This window comes from Amblyomma mixtum, chromosome 1 (genome assembly GCF_055824585.1).
Source record: "Amblyomma mixtum isolate Tamu chromosome 1, ASM5582458v1, whole genome shotgun sequence".
In the NCBI taxonomy this organism is placed as follows: domain Eukaryota; kingdom Metazoa; phylum Arthropoda; class Arachnida; order Ixodida; family Ixodidae; genus Amblyomma; species Amblyomma mixtum.
In genome coordinates this window covers 48,303,947-48,319,088 of record NC_143012.1, presented here as the reverse complement: position 1 = coordinate 48,319,088, position 15,142 = coordinate 48,303,947, and the positions used below count along the sequence as shown (strand labels likewise).

The following is a 15,142-nucleotide window of genomic DNA, read 5'->3' as shown; positions in this document are numbered from 1 at the left end:
TGCGGCATTCTGCTACGCGATTGTTCCCTTCACATTCTGTTGGTGCATTAATTAACTGCAAATTAATGACGCTTTAGCTTCGCCTTCAGAAGTGGAACGCGACACCCTGTTGTAGCGCTGCCAGGCGGTCCACGGAACGCCACCACCCGTTAGGCGCAATGCGTTGCCCTTTGAATGCAACGCTTTTTGAGGAAAGGTTCTACGCCTTGCTCGTCGGTAGATTGGTTTTTGAGGAAAGCAAATGTATCAGTGTGTCATATCTCGGTGGTCACCTAAACCTCGCCGTAACGGGAAGGGAGGAAGATGGGAGTGAACGAAGACATCGTATTCACTAGACGCGCCCTTGTTCATTCCAAGCCATCGCGCTAGCATGGCGGAGTGGTAGCGTGCTCGTCTCGCACTCCGGAGACCGGGGTTCGATTCCCGAGCTACGCCAATTTCCTACTCGGTTTTATTTATTTATCTGGTCTGACTAGGAGGGTTAATTAGGCGAATTGGTTAAGTAAGTCCCACTAATTTGGAGAGTCACTATAGAATCCCTTTAATTGGTTGCATGGTTAGTAGCCAAAGTACAATTGGCCCCGTTTGAAATTCGCGCACTGTGACGTCACGACATATTCGACCAATTGAAAAGCGTGACATTTTGTGTCGACAACTGCTGCTTACACCGATGAGGCATTAAAGGCTTCCGCCTTAATATGTGAGACAGTTACTGCGTAATTTCCTTTCCTCAAATACAATTTTCAGTTTCTTCATAATGGCCCCTGTTTCTTCTTTCACTGCCACTTACTCCCTTCCTGTACGGTGCGGTTAAGGTGTCCACCGAGATGACTGAGAATTACAGCGCCATTTCCTTTCCTCAAAAAGCGTTCCGTTCGTGGAGTTCCGTGGACACCCTGGCAGCGCTACAACACGCTGTCGCGTTTTTCTCCTAAATGCGAAGCTTAAGCGCTTTTAATTAGCAGTCAGAGCTGAGTGATTAATCAGTAATTAGCCATTAATTAGTAATTTGTCCTTACTCTGTCATCAATTATGTGTGACGTCATCCAGTGGTGAAGTCACCAGTGTCAGATAGGCAAAGTGGTGCTTAAAACACTTTCGCCTCTACGCACTTGAGACGGTCAAAGTGCGCCCTGTATTTTTTTACACCCGTTTTTGAACCATGCATTATTGCATACTTGTCCGATTTTCTCCCCTTCTTAGTAGATGGCGGTTTAACGTTCCAGTGAGTAATTCGTGAAACATTAAGAGACATAATGTCGGTACTGGGAATTATGGGTTCGCTGGAATGATCAGTCAGTGCTAAAGGCAACCTCTTGGGCTCGTGCTGTGACCCGTGCTTGTGCTACCGGATTAGAGCAGGCCGGCAAGATCTCCCACTTTTGCTAGCCTACAAGCTTCAGGAATTCTGGCGGTGAGTCTCCTGGTCACAAAGCGACGTGGGCTGTGAGGAAACTTGGTAGTGAAGTGGAGAGCCTCGGATAAATATACACACAAACCAGACGAAACCCCACAAACCAAACCAAACCTAAATATCGACCACCTGGGGTACGTTAACGTGTGCTGGTATCGCGCAGTACACGGGCAGTTATAGATTCGCCTCCATCGAAAAGCGGCCGGGATCAAACCGAGGTCTTCGGGTCAAGCGGACGAACGCCCCAACAGTAAAGTTCAGGTTCTTCCTCTTTCTTGCACCAGAGGTGCCCCGCCAGAGACGGTTTGTAGATCAAAAGTTTAATCGTTATCTTCGCACCAAAGATGCCCCGTCAAAGACGGTCTTACGATGAGCTGGGACGCAGAGATAAAAAGGGAATACTTGAAGATTTATATAGAGATATTTACATCACATACAAATTGAGGGACTGGAGACAAATTTAGCGGCAAAATGAGAAATTAAGCAACAAAGATACAAAACAACCAAAAAGTGGATCTGGCTAACATTAGGGGAGGCCCCTACTCGGCACAGCCGAAGATGCATAGCACCTGACCTTAGCTCAGAACCCTTATTCCGGCTCCGGGGCCCGGTTTTAAAGACCTAGAGGCCCAGCCCACCTTTAGTAGCACCCAATCATGTTATACACCTAACATGATTGGTTCATCGAGAGCTTGGCCAGCCCTCCAGCTTCTGCAAGGTAAACCACCTTCTCTACCACAAAATACAAGTAAAAAATTACCGACGATTACGTTACTTCCTAATGCGAAATTTGAGCGCAGCAAATAAGCTGTTTCACCTTTTCGATAGATTGAGGCAAAGAAATCGAGCAACACATGTATGCGCTATCACAGATTTTTTTTTTTTTTTCACACGTATTCCTTTAACAAAGACTCCACTAACAGTTCTTGACAGTCATGAAGGAAGCTTTGTGGTCGGAGAAATAGACTGATATATGTTCGACTTGGTACACCAATGCTTGATTCTCAAAGACGAGATCTATACAAGTGCCTCGCGAGGTTGTCACAGCCGTGGGACGCGTTACGAGCGAGAGGAACGGGATGTTCTCCCGCATAAGTGTTAGGAAATTGCTGTTTGTCTTTATGTCAACATTAAAGTCCCCCACTACTAACATCGGTGTGGATCGATGGACGGTTAATGCGAGTTGCAGGAAGTGCACGATGTCTTTCGTGAGTGCGGTAGGGGCGAAGTAGGCAGCTACTACCAGCAAGCCGTTGGGCAACTTTGCGGCGCACAGTTCGGCAACTTCATGTGACGTGCCAAACATTTCGACTGGTATTGCAGAGAGACCTGTGCGCAAGTAAATAGCGACTCCCGCCGCTCTGTTGTGGTCTCTGCGAGCACCACAGCAGTATAGGAAATCTATGATTTCGAGAGGCTCTTCGGGATCCATCCAGGTTTCAGCAAAGCAAAGTACAGAGGAATGGCGCAGAATGTGATCGTAGTGTACGTCCTTGGCATGTGCGGCAAGGGAGCGTACGTTAAGAATGTGGTTGTGAATGATGAATCAAGTGCTGCCAGCGAATGACGCGTCCATTGGCTGTCTGCGTGTGTTACTGATGTGTGGTTAACATGTTAAGCTTCGCCTGTAAGAGTGGAACGCGACAGCGTCTTGCAACGCTGCCAGGGAGTCCACAGAACGCCATCGCCAATTCGGCTGTACGCCTTGCTGGACGGTAAATTTATTTTTTGAGGAAAGGAAATGTATCTCTCTCGCATATCTGGGTGGACACCTGCACCTCGCCGTAAGGGAAAGGGGGAAGGTGGGAGTGAACGAAGACGCCGTATTAGCTAGACGCGCCTTTGTTCATTCCAAACCATTCAGCTGGCATTACGGAGTGGCTAGCGTGCTCGTATCGCACTCCGGAGACCCTGGTTCGATTCCCCAACTCGACCAATTTCGTTCTCGGTTTTATTGATTTATGCGGTCTAACTAGAAAGGTTAATTAGGCTATTTCATATTTATATTCTTGTATTTCTATCCATCGTGTTCTGTCATTAACCTGTCAATTGTTGGAACTGTCTAGGATGTTCGACACAACGTATATGAAACGAGCAACGTCTTACTGAGTGGGGAAGTGCGTGGTGGTGGGAACGCGGCTTCGTACTTATCTGTTTTTTTCAGCAGCGTCTCCTTCCTTGGACGCTGTTGTCGCTGCGGCGCGCGTCTTTCTTTTCTTTTCTTTTCTTCTGACCTCTTCATTCTCCTCTATATTAATTAGGCTAATTGATTAATTAAGCAATTAACTAAACTCAGTCCAACTTAGTTGCAGCATCACTATACGATCCCTTTGATTGGTTGCATGGTTACTAGCCAAAGTACAATTGGCCCCATTTGAAATTCGCGCACTGTGACGTCACGAGCATTTCGACCAATTGAAAAGCGTTACATTGGGGGCGGAGCTGGTTACGAGGCCGACGCCGACGCCGACGCCGACGCGAAACCCAGGAACGGACGCCAAAGAGCTGCGCTCTAAAACAAACACACGCACAGACGTGCCAGCACGTGCGATGTAAAACATTCTCTTCCTCGCAAAAAAAAAAAAAGAATAAAAGAAAAGCAAGTACAAACACCCAGTCGTGCCCGCACGTGCTAGGTAGAACATCCTTTCCTTCGCAGAAAAATACACGCCGGGCGGGGGACACCCGTACTTCCCGGCGCATTCTCGAGCGGCCGCGTTCCGAGAAAGGAGACGCTTTGCTTTGAGGGAGAAAAACCGGTCCCGATGACCCCGCGTACACTACCGACCCCTTACACGCCCTTCTCAAGATTCTATAAAGGGCTCAAATTCCGCTTTTTTAATTACAACCAAGAAGGGATCGGACAAACTCATGAAATCGCCCTGAGGGCGACGTACGTACAGCAGCACATAATTAGTAATTAGATCAGCACTGGCACCAACAAAACCCTCGCAGGACGAGGAACATAAACAAAATGCACTCTGTAATACACACGGTGGCATGCTTGCTGTGCGCTGTAAAACGGACTCCAAGTTGTCGCGCTGCGACCTGTTGCACCTGCATGCACGCCCTCGTCCTGCTCACGAACGAGCACACACACACACACCGACACTCGCAACTGGAGTGTTCAGTAGCACTGGTATGGGGTCCGTAAGCGGCCACGCGAGCCTCCTTGGTCGCACCGAGCGTCCTTGGGTGCGTTCGAGCCACCACGTGTGTCAGTCGACACGATTAACGCCTAACGGTCTATCTGCTCATTAGGCTGGTCCCACAACGGAGCGATAACTCAAAAGTTGCTGCCCCCCGGGATCCAAAAAGTCCTGGTCCTCGAATGTCTGCAGTAGTGCGGCCAGTTCGGTTGCTCCCCGCCACCCGTTTCCTTCTTGCAGCGTAACGTACTTTAGTGCTGCATCTGAAAGGTTATTCTTTAGCTGGTAGCCACTAACAGCTCCAGCAACTGCTCAAAGGTGCTGACGCTGCGCGCGTCTAAATAGAAGCGTAAGTAGCTCTGGGGGACGCGTCGTATACGCTCTCCATCCTTCGGTGCTCCGTTCCCTCGCGCCTTTAAATCTACTGAGGTACTCTCCCGCGGAGAGTTTCAGCTCCAGTACCGATTTCTTTACCGCTTCGTAGTCCCTGTGCTGAGATGGCGCTAAGCGGGTCGACAGAAACTGTACTTTATCTGCAACGAGCGGGAAAATAATTTGGCCCCACCGTTCTCTTTCGGCACTTCATATGCATTTAGTGTGTTCTCCGCCGCCTCGAACCACGCTGGCACTTCTGCGTCGCTTGGAAATTTTGGGAGTATTCCCGCAAGTAATTTTGAGTAATGCCTTAGCTCCCTGTGGTTAGCATGCCTCTCAACGACCTTGGAGTCCTCTCCAGCGCTTCCTCGCTGCCTCAGCTGAGCAAGCTCAAGTTCCAGCTTTGCCAGCTGACACTTCTTCTCTAACACCAGCAGGTCGCCCTGCACTTTTCCCTTTCTTTCCTGGACCTGTGGCATCTCCGGCGTCTCCACCTTGCTCGTCTCGTTTCCGACGACCACCGTGTCATCTGCGTCGCCTATCGCCCGTGCTTTCTGCTTATCGGGGTTTAAATGGGCGAAGCGCGTATTCATGCCACCCACCCAAGCTTAACTGGACAGCAATGCTCACGCCAGCACGAAGCAAGAAGAGACTCACCCTTTGATGCCAATGGCGTCACGCCCATTGCTGTCGTCTCGCTTGTGCCTGGTCGTGGTCCAGTCGCTGCTCTTTTTTCCGGCCGGCTGCCTTGCGTCGCTGGTCCCCTGCCGTGGCCCTTGCCGCTGTCTCTCTGCAGGTCTTCGCGAACGCTGACCTGTTGCCTGGTCAACCCCTTTTCCCTGCCTACAGTCTTCTTCCTGTGCCGTCTTCAGATGGCCGCAGGATCCTCGTCGACTGCGCCAGTAAAGTTCAGGTTCTTCTGCTTCCTTGCACAAGAGGTGCCCCGCCAGAGACGGTTTGTAGACCAGAAGACTGAATCGTTATCTTCGCACCAGGGGTGCCCCATCAGAGACGGTCTTACGATGAGAGGGGACGCAGAGATAAAATAGGGAATACTTGAAGGTTTATATAGAGATATTTACATCACATACAAATTCAGGCACTGGAGACAAATTTAGCAGCAAAAAGAGAAATTAAGCAACAAAGATACAAAACAACCAAAAAGTGGATCTGGCTAACATTAGGGGAGGCTCCTACTCGGCATAGCCGAAGATGCATAGCACCTGACCTTAGAACAGAACCCTTATTCCGGCTCTGCGCCCGGTTTTAAAGACCTAGAGGCCCGGCCCACCTTTAGTAGCACCCAATCATGTTATACACCAAACATGATTGGTTCATCGAGAGCATGGCCAGCCCTCCAGCTTCTACAAGGTAAACCACCCTCTCTACCACACAATACAAGTAAAAATTCAGGGGGCACTTTCGCTCTCTAAACTGCTGCAAGGCGAAAGCGTTTCCTCGCCACCGTTTGTTTTTATTTACTTTATTTTTCATATTTTTTGTTTATTTTTATGCTCTTTTCTTAAGTTTAATATTTTTTTTATTTTTATTTTCACATCTGTTCATTTTCTTAGTTTTATTTTTATTTTTATTTTCATGACTTTACTCCTTTATTTTATTTATGAAGCCCATGCGTTCACTAGATGCGCCTTTATTCATGCTGGAACCTTGAGCCTTTTAAGCAGTGACGCCGAAAGGCGGACGAATCTGCCGACGCGTCTGTCGACACTTCTGCCGACGCGTCTGTCGACACGGCTGCCGACGCGTCTGCTAACGAGAGTATGAGGCATTAAAGGCGTGCTAGCATGTCGCTTCGTGCGTGCCTGCACGAAGCGCGGTAAAACATTCTCTTCCTCCCAAAAAAAAAATTAAAGAAAAGCAAGTGCAAACACCCAGTCGTGCCCGCACGTGCGAGGTAGAACATGCTTTCCTGTACACAAAAATACACTCGGGGAGGGGGACACCCGTACTTCCCGGCGCATTCGCGAGCGGTCGCGTTCCGAGAGAGAGAGAGAGAGAATATAACTTTATTTAAAGAGGAATTAGGGGCACGCCCCAGGGTCCCCGCACGACCCCACTGCACTCAAGTGTTTACGTTCCTAAGATCCATAACACTGGCAGCCCAGCCTGTGGCGATGGTCTACACGGCCGGGTCCTCCGAGCGCAGCAGGGTCTCTCAGTCCTCCCAGGTCTTGAGGTTCCCTAGGCCCCGCGGGGGAGGGTCCGCCGGGCAGAGGGAAAGGCTGTGGAGGGAAGAAGCCAAGTGTTCTGGGCATAGCGCGCATGCCGGAGTGGGGAAGGAGGGATGATAGTGGGCTAGGGTAAGGGGTGAGGGGAGAGAGTGTGTCTGCAGTCTGCGCGAGAGTGTTGCTTATTTATTATCTAGGGAGGAGTGGGGCGCGGGGATAGAGCTGGCGCGAGGCTCTGTAGGCTTGCGTCAGCTCGCTGAATGAGTGCATGCGCTCCTTCGTGAATCCCCGATCCGAGGCCACCTGAGCCCGGTTTTGAAGAACCTCGGAATAACAGGTTGGCGGCCTCGTTTCCGGGATTCCCGGAGTGCGCGGGCACCCATATCAGTTCCACTTGGGGGGGCGGGGGTGCATCGGGCGAGCCCAGTACGCTAAAAGCAGGGACATGGACTCGGCCTCGAGCAAAATTTAGAATCGCAGTTTTAGAATCACTTAAAATGTACCGGGCTTCCGTGCGGGTGATAGCAAGGGCAATGGCGGCTTCCTCTGCAGCCTCTGGGGACGTGTCTGGAGGGAGAGGTAGTGTGAGAAGGGCGGATAAAGAGGAGTCCACCACAGCTGCTGTCGCTTCATCACCCGTGCAGGCAGCGTCCACCCATACCGCGTCCGGCTCGGGGCCGCACGCTCTATGGAGTGCCTTCGCACGGGCCTAGAGGAACTGCTGTAGAGCACTGCTACAGCGAATTCGCTAGTTCGTGACCAGTGTAGGTTTCGCTACAAAAAAAAGACTGCCCATATTCTGAGGATCCAGCCTTTCGGACTATATTTTCGGGAATTTCATAGTGCTTGTTAGTTATAATATGTACTGGAATTCGAAATACCTGCGATTAATTTTAGCGTTAAGCGTCGCGCGACGCGAAGTGGCAGACCTGGAAACTAGAAGCGCCTGTCCAGATTTTATGGGATTTAGAACCTTAGCTTCCCGAGACATGGTTTAGATACCTAATGCCGCGCTTCGAGAATTTGGTTATCAGGTGGAAAATGCCTAGCAGAGGGAACTTATCGAACGTCTGAAGCACGACACCAAACTTACGGCGCCATCTTCGCTCAGCTGTTCGCGAGTACGGATCCCGGTTGCGTTGCCAAGAACAATGATATTTGTAGAGAAGTGCTTAGCCCTCTCTTCCAGTGAATGAATCCGCTTGCCCTTTTCGACCGCATGGTCAGCGTTGCAGCGCGCTAGAATTCAGCAAAGGCGCGTTAACTAGTAGGATGGTTAAATAAATGTGAATAATCAACTTATTAACTAATACTGTTGGTATCCTTATTTATTGGCGAGCAATTGCAACCCACAATACATAATACCCATATGAGTTTCTAGAATTTCGAAAATGCAATTACCCTCGGCGCTATTGCGGAAGAGGTTTTGGCTATTTCGACGAGATTCGCGCACTGAAGGGGTTGCTTGGTCTGCAGCCATCCCGAGAGCGGACGCATTTCGACGCGATGTTGGCAACATTTTTGGGGCCACAGCGCCTAGGGTAACAACATTTTCGAAATTCTAAATACTTATGTGGCTATTACTCACGGTGGGCTACACGACTCTCAGCAACTTAGGAAAGCTGTAATAAGATGGTTTGGTTTATTGGGGTTTAGCGTTCCAAAGCGATAAGAATAGCTGGAAAACGAAATATTCAGTAATAGTTAACCAGCTCATTAGTTAGCAGTTCGTAACTGTATACTGACGCGGTACACCGCTGGCAGTGCAATGGTGAAAAACGCTCTTCCAACACAAAGAGCCTGTTAAAAAAATGTAAAACATCTTAGCTGATACACCTTGTATATGACCACGGCCAGCTATTTGGCCCCTTTGACTATATTCGCCGCCAGTATATTCCCTGTCAGAGAGGCCGCGCACGTTCACATCGACGCTGACAGCGCCTGTCCTTGAAGGGTGATTTCTCTACATAGACACCTCTCTTGAGACGCAGCCCCTGCCCGGCTATGGGAGTTTTTCGCGGCTGCCAAAAAGGCTCGATGTGCGCAATCTATGCACAAGGGTTCGATGCCTCCACGCTTTGGTCAGTGGTCCTCATCCTTTCTCATATCATCTGACCCATTGTTGAAAGCTACGTCTCTTCGCATGTCTGGCAAAGTAGAAGCAAGCCGTTCTTTCGCTGGAAAATCACAGGTCATGTGCTATCAATGGGGCATCGGCCGAGACTCAGGAGTGGCATACTGTGACAGAGGAGTAAGTGAGTGTTTCTTTGATGGAGAGTAAGCTACAAAAATAGGTGCCGCAAAGTGGAGTCATGAAAGCGTAAAATGATGCAGGAAATCATGCATGAAAGGAACAAAAAAAAAACATAATTAACTTTGCACTGCAGCCGAACGATACCTCGGTCATTGGTCTAGTAGCCAATGGCCAAGAGATGACAAGAAGTTTTTCGACACTCAGTTCCCGAAAAGAACTTATGACGAAGAGAAATCGTGGCGGAATGGAGGCGCTGGCTGCAAGGAAGAATCGTTATTGTATCAGCCATGCCCCAGCCGACAATCATGCAAAATCACCTGCGGCCTTGGTGATAAAAATACAATATGCGGTGCGGACCACCTATGGTAGGTGGCGAATCATGGGAGGCTTTTTTGCCTTCGTGGATTAGCATTAGTTTGAAAGCTCGGTATCTGCACCGGCAGCCTCAATTCAAAAAACGCTACATGCAGAAAAACCAAGCCTACTGCAATGGCCGCTCAAGATCAAGGGCCCCCTCTGGTAGCAATTAATGAAGACCTCCAGTGTTTCACAACTTGTTGCCTATGGTGGTTTCTCGAGTGAAACTTCCCTGATACTAAATAACCTATTCTTTCCTTCCAGCATTTCTTCAACCCGCTTCATTATGGCCCGGTGTGTCAGCGTCAGCCAGCGGCGCTTATTAATCGTTTTTTATACTGCGGACTTCAACCTCCCTTTGCGCCAAAGAGTGGATTTCACAAGGCTCCGAAGGTTTTATAACCCTTCCAATAGGAGAAAAATGCCGCCTTCTGAAGCCTGAAATGAAAACTGCGGAGGACATGCGACAAAGACGGAGCACTAAAAAGAGCGAGGAGAGGACCCGGGTTCGCTTCCAGTGTGTCCCGCTCGGTAGGACAACTTTACGGTACGGCTGCCCATGGTGTGGTGTGAAGCGTCCTTGAAACGTCCTTGTGGGGCATGGTGTGCTGTCTTGTGTTCGGCAGAGACTTGCTTAAGCTGCGCCAAAACACTTATCCGACACCTCGCCACTTAGTATTTTGTTACTCCCGAAGGCTTCACCGTACGTCGCACCGTCGTTCGTGGGACAAAACGGGCTTTGCAGTGCCACTGATAATGCAAGGTTGTCATATATGAGCCACCTTGTGGGGAAGATAGCGACGACGCCTTCGAAGTGCATTATCGGAAAAGATGTCGACGGTCACCCACTGAAAGGACCGGTTGGAGAATCTGAAGCGAAGCTTCTACAGATACTGCTAAAGCGGTTCTTAGCCCTCCTGTATCATTGCAGGTGTCATCGCCCTAACATCATAACGCTTTGTTGCGCTTCATGATACTGAGAAGTATATTCAGGAAACTGCGCTGTCAACACGGCGTACGCGTCGCTCCCCTGGACTGCTTAAAGCTGCTTGTATGAGCCTATCGGATCACCAAGAAAAGGAGGAAGCGAGTAAGGTACACGTGTCTTATTCTGTTCCAAACGGCCAGCTTGGCTGGGATATAGAGCACGAACCGGTTTCACCATTAAAATGAAGCTACAGCAGAGGTTTCCTCTTGTACAGGGCGTGGCGTGACACGTTGTGGTGATGTCTGGTACTGCGTTTTATTTTGTTGCGTTGTCTGTGGCGTGGCGTTTATTGCATGGTGTGTTGCTCTGGTGTTGACTGCGTTCTCCTTGCTTCATTCGTTGCTGAACGCATGGTTTTTGCTTTTTGCTTGCAGTGGGATACACCGGTAAATCCAGATGAAGTCCTCTCATCTCATCCCATTACCACGCCTCTTTATGGAGGTTATTACGAAACCAGAACAGTTCCGGCTGCTGTAAATTGTTCTAGATCGCACTTAGGCAAACCCGATCTCTTGACACAGTATAAATAGAAAAATGGAAAAACTGCCCGAGAGAAATTCACGCGATATTCTTTTTTTCGTAATCCCCAAAATTGCGCTGTAATTTGCAGGCGTTTGATATTACAAAGGACAATCGCTCCTTTCATTTTATTGAGCCATTCGAAAGAGCCACGAGATTCCTTACTTCCCATTCTCTTATTTTATTCGTTAGAACAGAAAATTGTATATAACGACATGGGCTTTGTCGTCAATCTCATCCATGTCACGCCTTTCGAAATCGTAAATGGCGAAATAGATATATAAATGCATGATCAAAAATGCGCTGAATATAGAAAGGCGTAAAAGGGCAGTACGCTGTCTTCTAGCGCCACCTAGTGGACAGCTTACTTCGCTTTCACTTCCATCTAGGCGTATTCGTGTTCATAGTGCAGTGCACGCACGGGGAAGTGTCCCGCAAACCAACACTTGCTATCCCACCAATTAACGCAGAACGTCGGGAGAGGGCCTGCAGGCAAGAAGCCATTGTGGACGCTGATGAATCCGGCGAGGAACGACCACGTCGTGGCCGGGGTCGCGCCCCCAGGAGGGCGAGGAGAGAGGATCCAGGCCCCTCGGCCGAGGCTCGGCCACCACCGCCAGGGGCCGCGACGCAGGTCGACAACGCCGCCAACGAGGAGGAGCTGCCGGCAGAGGTGATGAGCCGGACACGGCATTCCTCGATCTCGCGTCCGGCTGCATTGGCATATGTGTAGCATTTGTCGAAAATGCGCAGCTCGGGGGCACCTAAGACGTGTAGTGGGGCCCTCTAACACCTGTGGGAGATGCTAAGGTGGGAACTAGTGAGAACGTGAGTTCCTCGTATCTTGGAGACATTTAGAACGCTGAATGTGCACAACGAGCCACATTGCACGAGCGGAAGCAGACCCGGTGAGCTGCGTATTTTTGACGTTGTAGCTTTCGCTGAAGGCCATCGAGCACTGGGCACAGTAACAGGGATAACTTGTCCGAAAACTCACAAAATCGCCGTTCCTAGGGGTACAGAAGTGTATGCATACATGCATGCATGCATGTATGTATGTATGTATGTATGTATGTATGTATGTATGTATGTATGTATGTATGTATGTATGTATGTATGTATGTATGTATGTATGTATGTATGTATGTATGTATGTATGTATGTATGTATGTATGTATGTATGTATGTATGTATGTATGTATGCATGCATGCATGTATGTATGTATGTATGTATGTATGTATGTATGCATGCATGTGTGTGTGTGTGTGTGTGTGTGTGTGTGTGTGTGTGTGTGTGTGTGTGTGTGTGTGTGTGTGTGTGCATGTATGTATGTCATGGTGTGTATGTATGTGTGTGTGTATGTATGTATGTATGTAGGGGAATCGCACCCGCCCGCCCTGAATGACCACCCCCGTACGAAATCTGCAGTACGTCAGCGCAGGTATATGACGGACCTGCTCTCCGGGACAAGAGATCAATTAGGCTCAAGCCCGTGGGGATAGCATTTTTATTGGCCTTCATGCAGATGAACGCGGCGGTTATTATTCACGACATATAGAAAATGGACAGCCGCGTCATTTACCGGAAAAAAAATTATCTCGTAGTGGTCGGTGAAATAAATGAGCTGGCTGGCTCCATGTTATTTTTATAATGCTGTGCTTACAGCCTCACTGAGCGTAGTGACACGGGTCCTAGCATTTCGCCTCCATCGAAATTCGACCACCGCGGCCGGGATCGAACCCGCGCATTCGGGTCAGCAGCCGACATAAGCACTGAGCCACCATGGTGGCTGCATATGGAAGGTTATCTCAGATTATGAATGGCAGTTTAGCAATATCCCTCAAGAGAAACGCATACAAGAGTTGTATCTTACCGGTACTCACTTATGGAGAAGAAACGTGGAGGCTAACGAAATTGCTTTAGCTTAAGTTCAGGACAACGCAGCCAGCTATGAAAAGAAAAATGACGGTTGTAACATTAAGAGATCGGAAGCGGGTGGAGTGGGTGAGAGAACAAACACTGGTCAGTGACATCCTGTACAAAATCAGGGGGAAGAGATGGGCCTGGGCAGGGCATGTAATGCGAATTAAAGACATCTGCTGGTTATCAACAGTAAATGAGTGAACTGCATGAGAAGGCATTCCCAGGAGCGGGCGGCAGAAAGTTACGTGTGCAGTAAGAAGTTTGCGGGGATACGGTAGTCGCAGCTGGCAAAGGACAGGGTTAATTGGAGAGACACGGGAGAGGCCTTTGCCTGCAGTGGGCGTAGATTTTATGATGATAGCATGGCTGCAGCGCCTATAAGAAGTTTATAGACACTGTCTAGACCATCCTTGTAAGGGCAGAACGCTTGTTAACGACAACTTTCTATCCGGTCGACTCGTCAGCGTGCCTTCTCCGAGTGTGCAGTGTAGCCCCCTGCAGAAAATGTTACCCTGAAGCTCGCAGTGGCTGTTCACGTTCATTGTACTTCCGATTTGCCGTTGTTTCTGAATGAGCGACCAAGGATAGGCAAGTATATTTGATTGGCATTCCGCAAAAAATGCTGAGGCTTTCAGTGTTTGCTGGTTCGGGCAGCGCGCAAAGCCAACGGCTGGTAGAAGTGTGGAGAATCGCAGCGCTGCCAGAACCGACGATGCAAAACCAAGCAGCCCTACAGAAGGCGCTTCGTGGTATTTGCTGAACGCTCGGGAAACGATCCGCTGATGTTATGGCCGCCTTCGATTAAGTCACCGCGCAAGGTCGTTGTTATACATGTAGAATATCGATATCGGTCCTGCAACGCATGCGAATTTCGCTCATACCTCCGCACAGTCTCCATTATCGCGGAAAAGCGCTCCTCGGCTTGTCCCCACAAAAAGTAGTCTATAGACTGTCTTTTGACATTTTATAGACTCTATTCCCTTCCTATAGATATCTATATTTGTTTTTCCGCAGTCTATAGACACTGTATGAAAAATTCTACCAAACTTGCGTGGCCATATATCTACAGATTATTTATAGACCGTCTGAAGGATTTGATTTGCCTATAGACTACTCTATAGGATTTCTCTATAGAAAGGCTATAGTTTATGGAAAGTCTATAGAGTGTCGAAATGTTTGCAAGACCCTCCTTCAGGGAGACACTCTCTTAACCACAACCTGAAGCTACGGCGGAATTCCAGGCAGACGATTCCTCGAGAAGGCAGAAAAAAAAAATTCGCGCCTCATATCGCAGCAAAGGTCTGAAATCACTCACGTCCACTCTTCTCATCTCCGGCGGGCTTATTATGGGAGCAGGTGGGTTCGGTGTGCCATTCCTAGAATCAACGGGTGTTGGTTTGAAACTAACGCCGTCCGCCACCGATGCAGCGCTGGTTGTGCTTCTGCCTCGTTCACGAAATCCTCCGCCAGCCTAAGCCGCTTGGCCGAGCCCTTCCCGTCTCGGCCTGTTGTGACGATAGAATTTTTGTTCGTGGCTGCATGTAAGTAACCTAGGCTGCAAGTCAGAACCTATAGTCTTAGTCTCTCATCCTCGCCTCTGTCCTACGTGCAGTTCAACGAAGACGTCATGGATGAGTTGGCCCAACACTATGTGGACAATATCCTGCCAGACCTCTCCACAGTAATCTCGCCCAGGGACAGGGAGTCGTCCCTGCCCAGCTGCACCTCCCGCGCTCACGGCGACTCGGACGCCGGGAAGCGACGCCGCGGTGAGGGAGACATGCACCACTTTAGAACGCAGCTTTTCGTGGTCACTATAGTTACTGTATTATAAGTACCTAGAGTTTGGCATAGGCCTGCCAAGTTGCAGCAGAAAGCGTCGAAGTCATGCGGCAAAGCCGTACATCATGTCTGCAGGAGACGCGATACTGCGCAACTCGGACGGGGTAATCACCGAGCGATTACCATCCGCT

The 15,142-nt window shown here is 49.3% G+C and overlaps 1 protein-coding gene across 1 annotated transcript in view; it reads left to right on the top strand.

The window, feature by feature from the left end:
• LOC149366266 (uncharacterized) overlaps positions 1-15,142 on the top strand; it is an 84,301-nt gene that overhangs the window by 52,407 nt on the left and 16,752 nt on the right. The window contains exon 3 of the mRNA XM_089549980.1: positions 14,782-14,938. Coding sequence (XP_089406106.1) covers positions 14,782-14,938 — 157 coding nt within the window. The remainder of the gene's footprint in view (positions 1-14,781; positions 14,939-15,142) is intronic.